Source organism: Trematosphaeria pertusa (assembly GCF_010094035.1).
Source record: "Trematosphaeria pertusa strain CBS 122368 unplaced genomic scaffold BU26scaffold_22, whole genome shotgun sequence".
Lineage (NCBI taxonomy): Eukaryota > Fungi > Ascomycota > Dothideomycetes > Pleosporales > Trematosphaeriaceae > Trematosphaeria > Trematosphaeria pertusa.
Genome location: NW_022987233.1, coordinates 10,453 through 29,409, shown reverse-complemented (window position 1 = coordinate 29,409; position 18,957 = coordinate 10,453). Strand labels below are relative to the sequence as shown.

General features: G+C 34.9%; 3 protein-coding genes across 3 annotated transcripts; all 3 read left to right on the top strand.

Moving 5' to 3' along the window:
- The first annotated feature begins 8,012 nt into the window (after nucleotides 1–8,012).
- Nucleotides 8,013–9,050, top strand: BU26DRAFT_555867 (uncharacterized protein). The gene is made up of 2 exons (XM_033832344.1): nucleotides 8,013–8,108; nucleotides 8,171–9,050. The coding sequence occupies exon 2, from the start codon at nucleotides 8,190–8,192 to the stop codon at nucleotides 9,036–9,038; it is 849 nt and encodes a 282-aa protein (XP_033676661.1). The 5' UTR covers nucleotides 8,013–8,108; nucleotides 8,171–8,189; the 3' UTR covers nucleotides 9,039–9,050.
- Nucleotides 9,051–10,311: 1,261 nt separating this feature from the next.
- Nucleotides 10,312–11,136, top strand: BU26DRAFT_571419 (uncharacterized protein; the record flags this gene model as incomplete). Its single annotated transcript, XM_033834130.1, has 2 exons — nucleotides 10,312–10,334; nucleotides 10,446–11,136. 2 exons carry the CDS (start codon nucleotides 10,312–10,314, stop codon nucleotides 11,134–11,136), a joined length of 714 nt encoding a protein of 237 aa, XP_033676660.1.
- A 1,330-nt stretch (nucleotides 11,137–12,466) lies between these two features.
- Nucleotides 12,467–14,196, top strand: BU26DRAFT_468314 (cytidylate kinase). Its single transcript, XM_033825288.1, has 6 exons — nucleotides 12,467–12,624; nucleotides 12,672–12,774; nucleotides 12,818–13,156; nucleotides 13,203–13,489; nucleotides 13,539–13,730; nucleotides 13,784–14,196. Exons 1-6 carry the CDS (start codon nucleotides 12,478–12,480, stop codon nucleotides 13,862–13,864), a joined length of 1,149 nt encoding a protein of 382 aa, XP_033676659.1. The 5' UTR covers nucleotides 12,467–12,477; the 3' UTR covers nucleotides 13,865–14,196.
- Nucleotides 14,197–18,957: the final 4,761 nt, after the last annotated feature.

The window sequence follows — 18,957 nt, the reverse complement described above, 5'->3', positions numbered from 1 at the left end:
ATACTATATACTATAAGTTTTATAGATTATTATAGAGATATAATAGTACTTACTAGAAGAAAACTAGATTTTTTCTAAAATTTAGTTAAATATATATAGCTTTTTAATTACGTAATATATCTTAGTATAACTTTAATATAAGATATAATATACTATATATTATAAGCTATTCTCTTAACTAAGACTAGAGCTTACTTTTGTAAGAGAAGGTAAGAGGTATACTTTAGGCTTAGATCTTTAGTAATAAAGAGGTAAATATAATAATACTATAAATTACAAGTCTCTATAGTAATTTAATAAACAAAGTAATAACTATAAGAAGCTATAAGAAGTAAGCTTCTTCTAGTTATATATATATACCTTCTTAGCTAGATTAGGCGCTAAGGTCTAGCTTCTATAGATCTCTTAGATTAGGTCTTAATCTATAAATTAGATTCTAATCTCTCTAATTTCTCTAATCTACGTTACCTAACTCTAATTACTCTTATAACTTTATACGTAATTCTTTATCTTATAACTCTAGGCTTAGTTTACTATTTTCTCTATTCTAGCTAGCTAACTCTATTTCTAATTCTATAATTATAATACCTACCTCTTCTTCTAAAGTATTATTCTAAAGCTCTATTCTATTTCTAGATATAGTATTTTATTATTCTACGCTATTTCTATATAAGAGTAGTACTACCTATAGTTCTATAGTATTATATTCTCTCTTCTCTTTCTATTTCTACTATGCTACCTACGTATACTAAGTCTTTAATAGTTTATTACTACTATTACGCTAATCTTATTCTACGTACTAGCGTTAATATATCTAATAACTCTTATAGTACTTACTACTTCTATAACCTACGTTACGTTATAGAGGTATCTTCTAGCTACTATTTAGAGTATATTATAAAGAGTTAGTTCTATAATAAGGTGCTAAACTAGAAAGAGGTAGAGAAGCTAAATTAGTTAGTAGCTAATTTGCGTTCTTAGTAGTCTAAGGCTAGTCTTAAGACAAGGCGCCTTACTAAGACTTAGTAGATAGAGTTAGTTTATCTTTATGCTAAGTTAGACTATCTATATTCTTAGAAGGCGTCTCTAAGTAAATTCTAGCAGTCTGCGAATACTTGTAGCAAGCGTCTATAAAAGTAGTTAAAGCTAGTATAGCGTTATTGCGACGTACTACTTTTAAAAGACCTAGCTAATATTAAGAAGCTAGAGTAGTTAGAGTATAAAGTATAGTAACTCTTATAGCTATAACCTTTTATTTCTCTAGTTAATTCTCTTTAGTTATTTAACTAGAGTTATCTAGAGAATCTAGAGTTCTAGTCTCTAGGTTTTAGAGTTAGTACTACTAATAGAACTTCTTAAGTTTCTTAGAGTAGTTTCTAAGATTCTCTAGTAGTTTCTAGGTATCTTCTTCTAGTAGGTATTCTTTCTATCTAACCTAGTACTTCTACTAACCTTGTATACGCCTTTTATCTAGTATTCTTTTAACCTTAAAATTCTAGTCTAGTTCTACCTTAGTTTATTTATTAAGTAGTATATTATTAGGCGCTAGTTTAAGTTTAGATTTATAGAATATAGAGTGTATTCGTATTATTAGTAGTAGTCTTAATCTAAAGTTAATAGATTTAAGTTACTTATTAACCTTAAATAGCTCTATTTATAGGTAGTTAAGTTTTTTACTAGGTTATTTAGTACGTAGATTTTTTTATAGAATAAAAACTTTATTTCTCTTCTTAAAGGTTAGTCTCTTAATTCTTTTCTTATTTACTTATTAAGTTATTTTCTCTACTATTTTCTATAGTCTATTATAGATTATTCTTATCTAGCGTTCTTTCTTCTCTACTTTTAGAGAGATTATAGCTATATATACTAATAATCTATATATTCTAGTCTTATAGCTATAATATACTTAGTAGAGAGTTATCTCTATAGTTTCTTATTTTACTATATTATATACTAGTTATGCTATAGATAGTAGCTTAACCTAGTTATTTTGTTTCTAGTTAACGTAGTTTCTTAGGTATTCTTCTAGAGTTTAGTTTGTTTATTCTATCTAGCTATTAGTCTATAGGTAGAAGCTAGTTAATATTTAATTACTTATTCTTATTTAGTTAAGTAGTGTATTCTAGAACTTAAACGTAAACAACTTATCTCTATCTATAGTAACTTGTTCTAGTATTCTATACTAGCTAAATAGTTATTAGCTTACCTTATAAGCTAGTTCTTTAGTCTTAAAAGTTTTACTAGTTACGTAGAAGTATACGTACTTAGTAAATTAGTCTATAATTACTAGAATAGCGTTACACTTTCTTTATAACGTAGGTTTAACTAACCTAGATAGTTTTATAATAAAGTTTATAGTAATATATTACTATAGTACTATAGGTAGTTCTAGAGGTTATAGTAATCTATATAGTTAGTATCTAACTACTTTGTTTTACTAGTATTCTATATATTCTTATACTATCTTTATAACTTTTTTCTTTATTACTAAGAATTTATATTCTTGCCTTAGTCTCTTAAGAGTACGTTTAATACCTTAGTATCTATACGTTATCGTGCTATAGAATTTCTAAAAAAATTCTATTTATAGAGCTTCTAGTACCTTTCTTTTCTCTTACTTGTTAGGTAGCTCTAGCCTATTATTCTACTAGTCTTAGATTTCTATAACCTAGCTAATCTATAGGCTATTATATTCTAAGGTTCTATCTAGTTTAGCGTAGAGTATAGCTTTGTATTTCTTCTTAGCCGCTACTATATAGTTAGCTCTTTAGCTAAGCCTGTCTACTACTTTATTTTTAGTACTCTTTTAGTGTTAAATTATAAAGTCTAGCGTAGCTAGCGTTTCTACCTACCTAACTTATTATCTATTTAGCGTTTTTATTATTATAAACGCTGTAAGGTTCTTATAGTCTAATACTACGTTAATAGAGTACTTAGCGCCTTCTAAGTATATTCTCTATTTCTTTATTACTACTATAATAGCTATAAGTTTCTTATTATAGACGTTATAGTTAAGTTCTAGTACTAAGAACTTTCTTAAGTAGAAGAAGTATAGTTAATACTTACTATCTTCTCTAGATTAGCTAAGGTATACTTCTAGAGCTTAGTCTAATATATCTATCTTAACTTATATTAGTTTATTTTTATTAAACGTTTATAGTAGTAGTATAGTAGTAAACGTTTATTTTAGTATCTTAAATATATAATAGTCTAGTGTAGAATTTACCTTAGGTTATATAACCTCGAGTTACGTAATTCTATTACGTAACCTAGCCTAGCGTCTTAGCGCTTAGCACCTCTATATATAGAGCCTCTTAGAGTAGCCTTCTACTTCTTACCTTTAGATAGCTAAATTTAACCTAATCTACTCTACTAGTACCTCTTATTCTTATAGCTCGTAGAGATAGTGCTACCTGTAGCTAACTTACCTAGCTAGGTGTTTAGAGACGCTTATAGTAGTAGAGACCGCGAACCTAGCTCTTATAAAATACTTATTATTATAGGTCTTTCTACCTAAACTCTTAGTTCTTTTTAGTAACTTCTATAAGTAGAGTAGTAATCTATAAATACTCTTAGATAAACTTTTAGTAGTAGTTCGTAAATTCTAGAAAGAATTATACTTCTTTTACTATTTAGAGTATAGGCTAGTCTAGAACTACCTAGACCTTGTCTATTTCTATCTAGATTCTCTTGCGAGTTAGATAAAATTCTAAGTAACTAGTTTCTACGTAATAAAATTCGCTCTTATTAGAAGCTATTAGAAGTCTATACTTCTTAAACTTCTATAGTGTTTTCTATATATAGTTCTTATATTCTTCTAGTTTTTCTTTTAAATATATAAGTACGTTATCTAGATAGGCTATTATAAACCTTTCTATATACTTATATAGAGCCGCGTTAATTATACTCTAGAATATTACTAGTATATTAGTAAGTCTAAATAGTATAACTAGATATTTATATAGGCCTTCTTTTATTCTAAAGACTATTTTCTACTTATGTTCTTTCTTAATTTATATCTAGTAATATTCTTCTCTAATATTAAACTTTATAAACTATTATACTTCTATAAGCTAGTCTATTAGTTTTAAGATTATAGGTAGTAGATATTAATTTTTTTAAGTTACCTAGTTAAGCTGTCTATAGTTAATATATAGTCTTAACTATCTATTCTTCTTTAGTATAAATAGTACTAGTAAGGCTATTAGACTTTAGCTTTTTTAAATATATTCTTTTCGTAGAAGTCTTTCTAGATATTTTTAGAGTTTCTCTTTTTACCTATAGCTAAGTAAGTATATTAGTTCTAGTTTTAGCGTAGCTTTATCTTCTATAGGTATCTTATAGTTCTATAGCTTATATTTAGGTAGAACGCTATTATTCTATCTATTAAACAATAACGTAAACTTCTTATAGTCTTTCTTAACTTTATAAGGTAGTTACTCTATATTAGGTTGTAGCTTTTATATCTACACAACGCTAACGTCTTAAGGTTATTTCTTTACTTATTTTGTTAAACCTATAAGAGATATTCTTCTAATCTTTACCTCTAGCTTTTAGTAAGCTCTTAGGTAGTATCTTACTCTAGCCTTCTATACTACTTTAGGCCTTTTCTAGAGTTCTAACCTAATCTAACTAATATTAGAGTTATATCTTTATAGCTAATTTAGCTCTAGAAGTACGTTTATATTTTCTAGTTCTATAATATTATAGAATTATTATTTCTATATTCTCTAGATATCTAACGTCTATACCTTAGTTTTTAAGTAAATCTATTCTTAGCTAAAGATAGGTAGCTAGTTATCTACAAGTTATACTCTATATAGCTATTATTTCTCTTAAAATAGTATATTCTATAGTTTTACTAGGCTAGTAGAAATATACGTTTTTACTACTCTACTATTTATATAAGCTATAAACTTTTTATTTTCTAATATAGCTTTTACGCGCAGCGTTCTAGGTTTTAGAGTAATAATCTTACCTATAGTCTAAATAGGGCCTTTCTAGGCTAGACCTCTACCTTAGAGGCCTATTAGTTTTTTAACTTTATAGAGGTAGCTAGTACTAATCTCTGTTTCTTTTTTACTATATATACTAGGTAGCGTTCTAGTAAGTATATAGTCTAGTAGAGTTTCGTATATTTATTCTTAGCTCTTTCTCTATAATATAGGTACTTCTATTCTAGAAAGTACTACCTATAGTCTAGTATATAGTAATTTAGATACTAGACTCTCTATTCTATAGTTTAGTATTATTCTTAATAGTACTAGTATTCTATAGCATATTAGTTCTATAGTTTAGCGCGGTACTCTTTACTATAGGTTTATTTAACTAGTTTAGGTATTATTGTTTAGCTAGTTTCTTCTCTAGAGCGCGAATTTATATACGTAGCTACTTAGATTTCTTCTTTATCTAGTCTCTAGGTACTAATAGCTGTCTTAACTACTACCTTACCCTCTTCTCTATAGATTACTAATAGGTAGGCCTAGTAGATATAGTTATACTCTAGGTAATCGCCTTTATATAGCTAGTATAGCTTCTACTATAGACGTGCTTTAATTTTCTAATTATATATAAATAGTCTAGAAAGTTTCTTTTCTTATAATAGTTTAGTTAAGTATACCTTATAGAAGAGGTCTTAATACCTACTTCTTTCTACGCACCTTAGTTACTACTACTTAGTCTTTCTAGCTTAGAAGTAGTTTATAGAAAAGCCTTAGTATATCTTCTAGATATATATATATACTTCTTTATCTATAAGGTATTCTACTAACCTAGCTACCTCTCTAAGAGCGTCTAAGGTCTTCTAGAATTTCTTGTTAGTAAATAGAATATTCTAGTATACATACTAATAGCTCTATACGTTATAGAGTTCTACGTATATTTAGTACTATTATACGTTAATACGTTATTAGATAGTATCTAGAGTAAGGTGTTTAGTATATATAGAGTATTCTAGCATAATTACCTAGACTCTAGTTAGGTACTACTCTAAGTTAACCTTATTCTTCTAGTATATTATATAGCTATTATTATAGTATACTATCTAAGAGAAACTATTATAGTCTACCTAAATTATTCTAACTATTTTCTTTTTCTTTAGGTATTCTTGTGTAAAGTATTCTTTTTCTCTATAGACTAGGCATAGTTCTTTCTTAAAGTATTATACCTTTTTCTTATTTTATAGAGTTTGTTTTCTCTTCTCTAAGGTCTTAATCTAGTCTAGGTCTATAGAGTTCTTTTAGAACATAGTCTATAGTTATCTAGTTCTAACTATTAGTAGTATAGAGTAGTCTCTACTCTATTAGCGTTCTAGGTTTTATTTATACTACTAGTTATTAATCTTTACTACTATTTCTATTATATTACTTAGGTTTTTAGATTATTTAGCGTGCGCTATATTATCTTTAACTAACTTCTTTAGCCTCTTATAGAAGAGTTCTACTAGCGTAAAGTTATTCTAGTCTAGGTAGACGCTTAGCTATCTAAACATAGCTATATACTAGAATACTAATCTAGTCTATTATAGCTAGAATAGCCTTTCTTAGACTACCTTATATGCGTTAACTTCTCTAAACGTCTCTCTAAGGTATTTTGTAAACCTAGTCTAGCTTTTAAAGATCTTATCTATAGACTATTATATTCTCTTTATATTACTCTTATTTTCTAGCTAGTCTAATATATAGAGTTTAGTCTACGTAAAAGCTTTCTCTTCTATATTTATTATAGCTTCTAGAATCTTATTTTTATTCTATAGAAATACTATAGTGTTATATTATAGGTAGAGCTCTATAGCTACTAGAAATATATTAAGATTCTCTCTTTTACTATTAAAGTATTACGGTAGAGTAATCTTAGCCTAGGTCTAGCGCTTTACTATAGCTAGCTTCTCTATCTAGTAAACGCTTATCTTCTAAAGTACTATAATAACCTATTAGAGTTCTATAATCTATTCTTCTATAGTTAGCTTCTAGGCTTAGACCTTTCTAGATTAGGTTCTAACTATTAATATAATAGTTCTACTCTTTAACGTTAGATAGTTATTTTATTATAAGGTATTCTCTTAACTAAGACTAGAGCTTACTTTTATAAGAGAAGGTAAAAGGTATACTTTAGGCTAGAATCTTTAGTAATAAAGAGGTAGAGGTAATAATACTATAAATTATAAGTCTCTATAGTAATTTAATAATTAAAGTAATAACTATAAGAGACTATAAAGAGTAAGCTTCTTCTAGTTATATATATATACTATCTTAGCTAGATTAGACGCTAAGGCCTAGCTTCTATAGATCTTTTAGATTAGATTCTAATCTATAGATTAGGTTCTAATTTCTTTAATCTACTTAATCTACGTTACGTAATTCTAATTATTTCTATAACTCTACACGTAACCTCTTATCTTATAATTCTAGGCTTAGTCTACCGTTTTCTCTATTCTAGCTAGTTAACTCTGTTTTTAATTCTATAATTATAATACTATAAAGAATATATATACAAATTTTTATAAAAAAATATTAAGGTTTTTACTTAGTTATTTAAGAAAAATAGGTTAATTTTTATTAATTTTCGTTATTAAGAAATTGTAAAGCTTTCGATAATATAAGGCTTTTAATAATAAAGTATATTATATAAATTTTTATAGAGAAATATTAAGGTTTTACTTAGTTATTTAAGAAAAACCTATTAATTTTTATTAATTTTTCTTACTAAGAAATTATAAGGCTTTTAATAGTATAGAGCTTTTAATAGTAAAGTACGTTATATACTAGGTTTTTTTAAAGTAGAATACTACTCTAATTTAATTTAATCTTTATAATATAAACGCTAAGTAGGTAGATATTAAATATTTTAACTATGTATCTATTTCTAGTCTAGGGTGGCACTAGCGGGATGCTGATGCGGTCTAGCCTAGCCCAAGTAGGTCTAGTTCTCGCTCTAGCGCAGAGTTTGTCCGACACTCCCAGGGTCCACATCGGCGATTGGGAGCAGGAATATATAGGTATCCCGCCGCGCATCTCTTCACCATCTTCCACCTCTCCATTCAGTTCACCCAGAACCTTTTAACCAGCCATCCGGTGAGAAAGCACATTCTCTTAACACATTCATTACCTGTAAGTCTATCCCCAACATGCGCTGGGGTGCATAAAGCGAGCCAGTATTCACGCCAAAACAGGAACCCCCCAAAATCCACAATGACCGACTACGCAGCCCGTGACGCCGCTCTATCCTGCCGCCTCCAGTGCCCCGTCACCAAGAGACCATCTCTCGAATACAGCAAAATGGCAGACCAACAAGGAGACTGCAGCATGCTTTGGATCTCCGGCGATAAGAAGAAAGTACTGAAAGCGCCGCAAGCCTGGCACCTCGACGGCTGCACCGAAAAAGAAAGAATCAAGTACAAAATCTTTGAGAAAGAGTCAGTGGAATATTTGGACCGCGAGAAGGAGATATATAGACATCTCGGCAGGCTCGAGGGACTTCTTCCCTACTTGGAGATTACTGATCTCGGCATTGAATTCCCGTACATCAAGAATGGAACTCTACGGCAATTCCTACGCAAATCGGGTGATGATATGAGATGCTTCAAGGGGCTTAGTTGGATTAAGAGCGCTCTGACAACCTTCGCTTTTATCCATGATAAGCGCGTTCTCCAAGCAGATATTAGCGCCCGAAACTTCCTTGTCGCAGACGATCTTTCGCTCCTCCTCTGCGACTTTTCTGGTTCAAAGATCGGCGACAAGAAGAATTTAGTTCGTCCGGAAACTCGCTATGAGAAGTTTCCAGTCACTGGGAATAGGGAGATTTCCCTTGCTACTGAGATCTTTGCTATTGGGAGCTTGATCTATGAGATTAGTACGGGGAAGAGGCCGTATGATGAGATGGATGATGAAGAGGTTGAGAGCTTGTTTAGGCAGGGCGTGTTTCCTGAGACGGTGAATGTGCGTTTTGGGTCCATTGTCGCGAAGTGCTGGTATGGAGAGTTTGAGTCGGTTGAGGAGATATTGGAAGCGGTTCTTGTTGCAGAGAAGACTGACGTGTGAAGGGTATGTACGGAGTTCGCATACATAGAAGGCTTCCTTTTCTATCCTTTCTTTTCTAATATCATCGCGAATGGAATCCAAGTCTCCAGCAGTTTCTAGCTTAGTCATGCGCCAGGCATCAAGAAGGGTCTTGCTATCCGAGTTGACGGCGGGCATGATCGTCCAGCCCTCTGATGAAATCAGGTTTATGGCACCTTATTTCACTTTTTCTGAGCGTTACATTGGTCAAGGGGTACATTCATCTAAACATTGTATATAGACAATAGCTTGATGATTTTGCTTGCAATACATACCAACGTGCTTTTTACTGCCCCGGAGTGCGATTGGGAAAGCGAGCGCGTATCTCCGCCCAACCCATCCACATCTTCTCCCCATATGCCAACAAGCGCGCATCATCTGATCTCTTCTAAGCCCGACGTGTCCGATCTTTTACGCGTGGGTGTCGGCCGTCAGGTGCGGCATCAGAATCGCTATCGCTTGAGATTTCGTTGTCATCCACATTGTCCTGGCCGTGTTCGTTCATGTCCTTATTCGGGCTCATTTTGACATTGCCATCATTGCGCTGTCGGCTGTCGATTTGGTGCGTCGGACTCTGCCTCCTGCATTGCCTTCCTACTAGCAACCATGTGTCTGGCAACACCTTGGTCATACGGATAAGTTCCCCAGATCGCCAAGCAGGTCATGTATGATTTTGAACGCCACAAGCCCGACCTGACGTGGTATGATGCTTCCAACTTTAAAAACAGCCCGCACAAGCTCTGTGCTTTTCACGAAGCTAACCTAAACCTCCCGCCCCCGATGAGGCTGGGTGTGTGGATACGGTGTCGCGAGGATGCGGACCATCATCCCGATGACAACAAGCCTCAGTGATTGCACATAGAATGCGGAACACACTGGGAATCTCCGAACCACGCCTATGTCCACTCCGCAGTTATGATCGACTGCGGAGCGGCGAATCCCGGTTCCGCTTATAAATGCGCCTATTGTTACAAGCCTATCAGCGACAAGTACGACAACGATCCAAACTGCGGATGCGCTGGACTCTGTGGTCGAATCACAAGGGCAGATGAGGGGACATTCAGAGCGGCGAAAGGAATCGGTGTTGATCGGTCATCGTAGCCCAATTTCGTAGCTGAAATTCCACAATCATGAGAATCGTTGGCTATATTCAATGATTGGATTGAGACCTAGTCGCTTCGCATAGAAGGCGCAGCGAAAAGCTGACCGCTACCCGACCGCTTGGCGGACGCAGCACGTGACACCCTTCACCGCCATGAGAACCCCGCGTTGGGCCATGTACCACTCCCGCACCGTATCCTTTTATCCTTCCTGCTAGTTGACCTTGCCTCCAGCCCCGTTATCGTCTACGATCATGACCGACGATGACCCTGTCTGACCATACGTCAGCTATATCAAAACTCAAACCACCTTTATCAAGCGTGATCTTCCTGATTACGAGCGAGAGCGTCGGAAGGACGGATCCATAAGTACCAGACATTGGATCGAAGAGCGCCTCCGTAACGAAGCTACGGCTCTACAACTAGTAGCGGAGAAGACCACTATCCCTGTGCCCAAAGTCATCAGGGCTGGGAAAGACGACAATGGATTGGCGTACATTGAAACAGAGCTCCTTCATGGGATCGTTCTTGAAATGATCAAGAACCAATGCCGGATGCAAGAGGGGAAACGCCATGTCGGAGGGGGACCCTGCGAGGAATGCGGTAGCATCGCGAAGGAAAATGCTAAGCAGTTCATTGTTAAGGAGGTGCTTCCCCAGCTAGGGAAACTACAGCATACAACGACAGGGCTTGACGGATTTGTCCTGCCGCCGCCTTGGACCCTTGAGTACGACGAGAGAACGCACTGGGAACCAAAAATTGCCAACTCCGCCTCTTATGTCTTCCGCCACGGCGACCTAGCTGCTTATAATATAATGATAGGCCCGAAAAGTCTACATGTGGTTGGTATATTCGATTGGGAGCATGCTGGGTACTTTCCACCGGAGTTCCAGGTCTGGTCCGTTGATCGGCAGAGTTATTGGGATTATTTTAGGGACACACAAAGAATCAGGGTTTTCATAACTTTTATTGATGTGTAATTACTCTCGGAGCACAGCGCAGCACTTGGAATACGCACATTTTTGGGTACCATGTGTTCCACAAGGGACATTGTATGGATGGCTGTCCTGGTGGATGTGTGGGCACTCCCCGGTTCCTGGACTTTACAACCCATCTGGAGCAATTGCCAATTGTCACGATAACCATCGTGGTCCCACATCCAATCGTGCTGAGCCGTCCTCGGAGTTCCCTAGGTGCCGCTATAAATTTGTCTCAACAGAGTCAACACGAACCTCTAGTTCTGACGTGTCCGGGCAACTCTCCTTCCTCTTCACGCTCTGGGAACTGCTACAAGTCTTTGATAACAAGAGGCTTGCGCGACTCATCACCTTAGCAATAGGCTTTCCAGCATGTTGTCGCTTAATCGGCGATGCAAGGTAACCGCTAGATCACCTTCTCAATAATAAGTCCCTCTCTCTAGTTCTTTCGCTCAATGTTAATGTACCGTATATTTCTAGCCGTAATAACAGAAGGGTCGAATCCAAGCTGCTCCTTACTCACCTAGGAATCCAAGCACTGCGGATATAAATTATAGACCGTCTTTATAGATGTCAAACTGCGTAGAGGCGATGCCCCCTAGTTAGTCAAATTCCTATAATTGCATTAGCAATCTGCAGAGAGTAAAGCCGAGGACAAAGCGGCAACTGTCTTGAGCGGCGAGCACCTCTCGCGCATATCGTGCAAAGTCGAGCCATGCCTTGGAAGTAGCGTCTTATATGACTTCTTCGGGCTGTTTGTTGAGGACTGCATTAAGGAGAGGCCTGACCTGCGCGGTATTAAAGTTGTCGGAGTAAACCGCCGAATTCAACGACAACAGGTTACTGAGTAGCTCTCTATTGCCGCGCTTTGACGGTAATAAACGCGAGGCGGGGAGGCCTTATAAGGTCTGTATTAGATTAAGAAGGGTGTTCTATTTAGTCCTATTAGCATTAAAGGTATTTACATAAGGGGCTAGATGAACAGTACCTTTATTGTCTGCATCTCCATTACTTTTATTATTTGGATTTGGAGTACAAGTACTGCGGAAGCCATCTAACCCTTTACTTTACCTATTGTTTTGGATTCGAGAATTTTCCGACTGAGTCGGAATCGCCATTGCTGGCAAACACGTAGGTCGGGATTGGCTTGCTTGTCGCGTTTGTTTGTGACCAACTGGAGTGTGATGTGAGAAAAGGACGACAACGCGCCGATCGGAGGCTTGTCAAGAAGAACGTCGGCATGACTCATCACACGCCGAGACTTCGCCAAACGCCGACGACCCCGCGTTACGATAGCTTCCCGCCTCATTGTTCTACTTCACTAACTGCCCCAATTCTTCAAATATGGCGGCTGAGTTCTTCTTCCTTGAGTTAATCGAAAACTTGAAAAACACTTTGCGCCGTGGCTGGGACTTGCGCGATGTGCCCAATCCCGAGAGTGTTAGCGACCACATGTACCGCATGGCTATTATGTGCCTTATGGCGAACGGAGTTCCGTCTCTATAGTCAATCACTCATGCTATGACTAACAGGGCTAGTTTGATGACCGGACGCGGACGAAAGCTGTCTATATGGCACTGATACATGACATGGGAGAGGCGTTGGTAGGGGATATTGCTCCTGCGGACGGGATAAGTCGAGGTTAGGATCCTCGGTCCTTTAAATCCCTTCTAATATCAAGTAGAACGAAAATTTGTCCGAGAAGAGATGGCCTTCAAATTTCTCGCGTGTACCCTGCGTTCCTCGCACCCGGCGTTCGCGAACTCGATGACCGATTTGTGGTATGAATACGAGGAAGGGAAGAGCGACGCAGCAGTACTAGTCCGGCAGATTGATAAATTGGAGTGTATGCACCAAGCGGTGATTTACGAAGAACGGGACGGGATCGACATGAGTGAATTCATGAAATTGAAGGAAGCCGTCACGTTGACGGAATTGCAGCCTCTATTGGACGCTTGCTTGCAGAAGCATGAAGAGGTGGCGGCGAGAAAAGAGGTGGGTCTCTTTGTGATATTCGTCTCTGGTATGACATCTTGATCTCTCTGCCTACCTTTGCTAATATCTTAAAGGGGGGCCTGGTGTCGGGAAGGGGACGAATTGCACCCGCTTAGCAGAAGAGTTTGACCTTCACCATATCTCAGTAGGCGATTTGCTGCGCGAGGAAGCAAAGCGACCGATTTCTCCTTATCGAGATTTCATTCCAGAAAGCATTGAAAAATCGGTGCTACTTCCAGCTCAGCTGACTACCCAACTCTTGAGCAAAGAAATCAGTAATGCACGAGCACAGGGGAAACACGGGTTCCTTCTAGACGGTTTCCCAAGAAGTGTCGCCCAAGCAGTCGATTTTGAGGTCAAGGTATATCTCTCTAAAGGACGAACAAACGTCGAATGACTCTCCACGCCAGGTCTGCAATAGTCACGCGACACTAGCCTTAGACTGCTCAGAAGCGGAACTCAGACGGCGTTTGCAGCTTCGTTCCATATCGTCAGGGAGGGTAGACGATAATCCCGATTCCATAATACGAAGGCTTCACACCTTCAACGAGAACAACGCAGAAGTTCTTCGGTACCTACAGACACGCGGCCCGCTTCATAAGGTACGCAATTTATCAAGAAGATCCATGACACAGTGAAGTAACGCAGCCTGCAGGTAGAGGCATGCGGCTCGATTAACGAGGTGTATATCTCCGTTCGTTCGAAAGTTCAAATAATCCTCTCGACGTTCACATGATCCCGCTGCTTCCTCCTAGCAACCATAGCCTTGAGAGTTCGCCTGGGCAAACGATGGGCTGTCATCCTGGCCAAATGCCAAATGACATAGGGAAACATCCACGCTTTCTTCATTCATCCAATTGTATCGTTGCTTGGCTGATATCTGAGGCGACTTCAATTCTTTCTCGATGCTGTATAATTCACGAGGCACCGTTCTAGAAAAATGGAGATGGGCTAAGAGAACGTTGCTGACGTGCACACTTCTCCTGATAAGGGTGGTGGCTTGTTCGGGATGTCGCCATGTGTAGCTCTACGCTGGGGTCAATAACTATTTTGGACTTGGATGCGGGCAACGTACCCCTTCATTGCGAAACACCCAATACAATAGCCTCCAGATGTCTCTTTCCCTTATATGCAGAAGGATAAGGGTGACTGTGAAGGTAGCAGTCCATGATCTGCGACTTCTTTTATAGTTCTTCTCCATGCTGAGCGGAAGGCGCTGATCCGCGTGAACGGACGCTTCAGCTAGAGGTGTAACGGAAGGGTCGTTCGGACGCGACTTGCTATCGCGGGCGAGCACCCGCAATCTCCTGTGTCGATCGGTAGTGTGGGGATTGATGCCTAGCAAGTTCAAGGTGCAGGATGGCGATAACCATGGCGATGATTCAGGCGGGGCTTGATAGACCATTTGGCAAACTATCTGAATGATGTAGATACTATTTCCCTTGATAGTTTTAATAAAAGAATGATTTTCCCACATATCGAGCCTATCCACAGAATTAGACTTCATGCCACGAAACCAATATTAAGTAGTCACTCGACCGGCATCTAGTAGCAGCGTCGCGCATTAAGGTCCTTGTAGATAGTGACGATCTACGGACTCGTAGGGGTCGCGGACGTCAGTCGGACGATGGTAACTGTCATAAGTTGAATCTCTGAACAAAGGATACAAGTGTGATAATTCTTTCTATCTATTACAGCAGCCATAGCTGTGACTGCTGTCTCCCTACTGCCTAACGCCACTAGCTGCCGTCTAGACAGTCCCCTCGGTGGCGCTCCTGCCTACCAGGCAGTCAACTCACTGACACGTGATCTTCGTACACAGCTGTAGGAAATCCATTCCTTCTGTGGGATAACAGGAGCCTACTACAACGGAGGAGTGTAAGCACGTTGATTCGGGCATAGTGCGCTCCAGAGTAGATGTTATTATTTGATGCTAATGTAGACTGAGGAAATGCTTACCGGTGTGCAAAGCACAAGATGACGTAATTGGGCTGTGGATGGAAGGCTTGATGATCGGAGGGGCAAACATCAGACGAACGTACTTCGATCTTTATACTACGTTACCAGTAGAGTCGATTGCTTGAACTGCAAAATATCGAAGATTTGTTAAACTACACAAGCCATGTATCGCGTCGGGAACGCCTAGCATACATGTCCGACAGTCGGTGATGCTTGGCATGCGTGTCTAACAGTTAGTAATGCTTAGCATACGTATCTAATTACGTAGCGAGTTTATAAGTAGAGTAATTATAATTTAGGTTTATAGAATAACGTACTTTATTAGCAAAAGCTCTATATTACTAAAAGCTCTAAAAATACTAAGCTTTTACTAAAAAGCTACTATCTTATTTAGATTTCTCTAACTCTAAGCTACTTAAGATAAATCTAGATAAGCTATCTAACTTATTTATATTATCTTTAACTATCTAGCACGTTTATATATTATACTCTAGCTTATTATAGTGTCTATAGTATTGCTAAGCTAGCTAGCTATTATATACTACTACCTCTTTATACTACTTTTTACTCTTATTCTAATTTATAGCTTCTCTTTAAGTAACTAGCTATAAGCTAGCTTTAATTATAAGAGTATTTTCTTTCTAAATCTACTTTCTTTTATATAAATTATACTTCTTTTTCTATACGTTAGCTACTTAAAGCTAGGTAACTTTAGACTCTATAAGTACTAGCTAATTATAATAGTTTAGCTTAGTATTTACTAGAGTTATATAACCTTACCTAAGTTATATAACTTTATCTAGTATCTTAGCGCTTAGCTCTCTATATATAGAGAGCTCTTAGAGTATTCTTCTACTTCTTACCTTTAGATAGCTAAATTTAACCTAACCTACTCTACTAGTACTCTATTCTTATAGCTTATAGAGATAGTACTACTTATAGCTAACCTATCTAGCTAGGTATTCTAGAATACTTATAGTAGTAAAGACTATAAAGCTAGCTCTTATAACTACTAGATAACTTAATTCTAGATTCTTATCTAACTATATATATACCTACTATACTACTAGTAACTAAATAATACTTAGAGAGCTAGATAAAGCTTTCTACTAAGTTTCTAGACTTTCTTTTACTATTAGATAGTAAGATAGTTATCTTTAAGTAATAGAGAGATAGCTTATAAGATAAGCTTTAAGCTAATTATAACTAGTATATAAAAAAGATAGTTAAGAATACTAAGAAGACTATTATAGCCTATATATATACGCGAATAAAAAAAAATATATACTAGACTTTCTCTATAATTCTATATACTCTAAAAAATAGTAGTATATAAATTTTCTATAAATATATACTTAAGTAACTAGAAAGAAGCTATATAAACTTTTATAAAAAACTAAATATCTACTATAATTTCTAAAAGCTATATTTTTAAAATACTACTAACTTTATATACTTCTAGGTTAACTTCTTTTACTTTACGTAGATAGGTATCTACTAACGTTAGTATACTAATAATTATAATTAATATATAGATCTTACTTAAGACTTTACTAAAGAGCTTACTTTAGAAGAAGCTTACGTATCTAGAAAGACTAAAAAACGTAATATACTTACGTTAATACTATATTACGCGCCTATTACTTTTCTAGATATTCTACTAATATCTAATAAAACTCTAGTAATTAAGAAGCTAGTTATCTACTTCTAATACTAGTAAACTAGCTATATAAGCTATAATTACCTAAATACTTCTACTACGTAGAAAGCTATTAAGAACGTTAATCTAGAAAAAGTATCTATAAAGTCTATAGAGCTATAAGTACCTAAGAATAATATATTAGAATATAAATTAGATAATTTAAAAAAAGTCTAGCTCTAGAAGAAGTCTTCTTTCTAGAGCTATCTACTAGAGTAATAAATCTATATAAAAAGCTATTTAGTAGTTCTACGTTTACTCTACTCTACTAAATATCTATAAATAGTCTTATAATTAAGCTTAGAGACTTAATTAATACTAGAGTAGGTAGTTATATTCTAGTATACCTAAAGTATCTTTAGACTCTTAGAAAAAACCTCTACGTTAAGCTATTATATATAGAACTAATCTCTCTAGCTAGTTATAATAAATAACCTAATAGCTAGATAGATAAATACTTTAAAGCTAATTTAGTACTTAAAAGCTACTAAATACGTACTTACTTTATATATTATAATACTAGCTACTATAACGTAATAATTAGTTATAAGCTACTTAAAAAAGCTAACGTTTAGGTTAACTATAAGTAGCGTATACTAATATAGCTAGATACTAATTAATTAATTAATTATAAACGTAATATATTTATTTCTATATAATTACCTCTATTCTCTACTAAAGCTTAAGTAGCTTACTAAGCTAATACTAATTACTATAACGCCTTAATATTAGTAGTAGAAAAGCTAAGAGTAATATAATAAGAGAAGAGAGAATTATAAAGCTAGTAGCTTTAAGAAAACCTATATAAGATAGATAGATAGCTTAAGAATCTTAACCTACCTACTAGGTTACTCTATAAGCTAAAAAAGCTATCTATTTTATAAGAAATATACCTAAAGGCTAGGCTTAATATTAATATAGTTAGCGCTACTATCTTTATAATTAATACGTGTAGAAAAGATATTATAATTAGGTATCTTAGTATCTATAAGATTAATTAACTTATTACTAATAAGAAGAAAACCTCTACTACTAACTCTAAGAAGAAGCTCTACTAGTTAATTACTTAAAAGCTTCTATTTCTAGAATATACTAGCGCGACTATAGCTTATTTCTCTAAAAAGAATTCTAACTTATTACTACTATATAGAAAAGGCGTAGATTATAATATTAAGCTAGAAATAAATAAATTAGTATTTAAATAAGTATAGTATATAATATATAAATATATACCTCTTACTAATTAATATTCTAATATAATATTAATTATATATAGCTATATTACTAGCTATATATTATATAACCTCTTAGCCTTATCTTTTTAATCTAACGTACTTTACAAGCAAGCTAGTTATACAAGCAAGCTGGTTACCTTCTCTTAGCAACGAAAATTAACGAAAATTAACGAAAATTAACCCGTTTTTCTTAAATAACTAAGCGAAACCTTAATATTTTTCTATAAAGATTTATATATATATTCTCTATAGTATATTATACCTTATAGTAAAGTTGCACTAAGATATATTACGTAATTAAAAAGCTATACGTATTTAACTAACTTTTAAGAAAAAATCTAGTTTACTTATAGTAAGTACTATTATATCTCTATAATAATATATAAAACTTATAGTATATAGTATTTATAACGTAATAAAGGTTTCTAGAAAACTTTTATAGAGCTAGCTCTTCTAGGTATAGCGTAATAAGAGATAGAAGTTTAAAAAATTTCTTTTTAGAGTTTTCTTCTTCTAACTATATATATATATAGTTAATCTAGCTCTATAAAGTTATTATTTTATATATTATAGTTAGTTTTAACTATATAGAGCTTATTAACTAATAATATAGTAGCTTTAAGTAGTTATTTAAAAGTAAAGTCTTTTTAGTAGTATAGTATAGAAAGATAGAAAGATACTAAAACTATTTTAAAATTATTACTTCTAAATATATAGAAGGCTTATAGTATATATAATCTTGTAATATATAACTTTATATAGCTAGATTATTAATATATATATATAGCTAGAGAAGAAAACTCTAGAAAGATTTTTTTAAACTTCTATCTCTTATTACGCTATACTTAGAAGAGCTAGCTCTATAGAAGTTTTTTAGAAACCTTTATTACGTTATAAATACTATATACTATAAGTTTTATACATTGTTATAGAAAT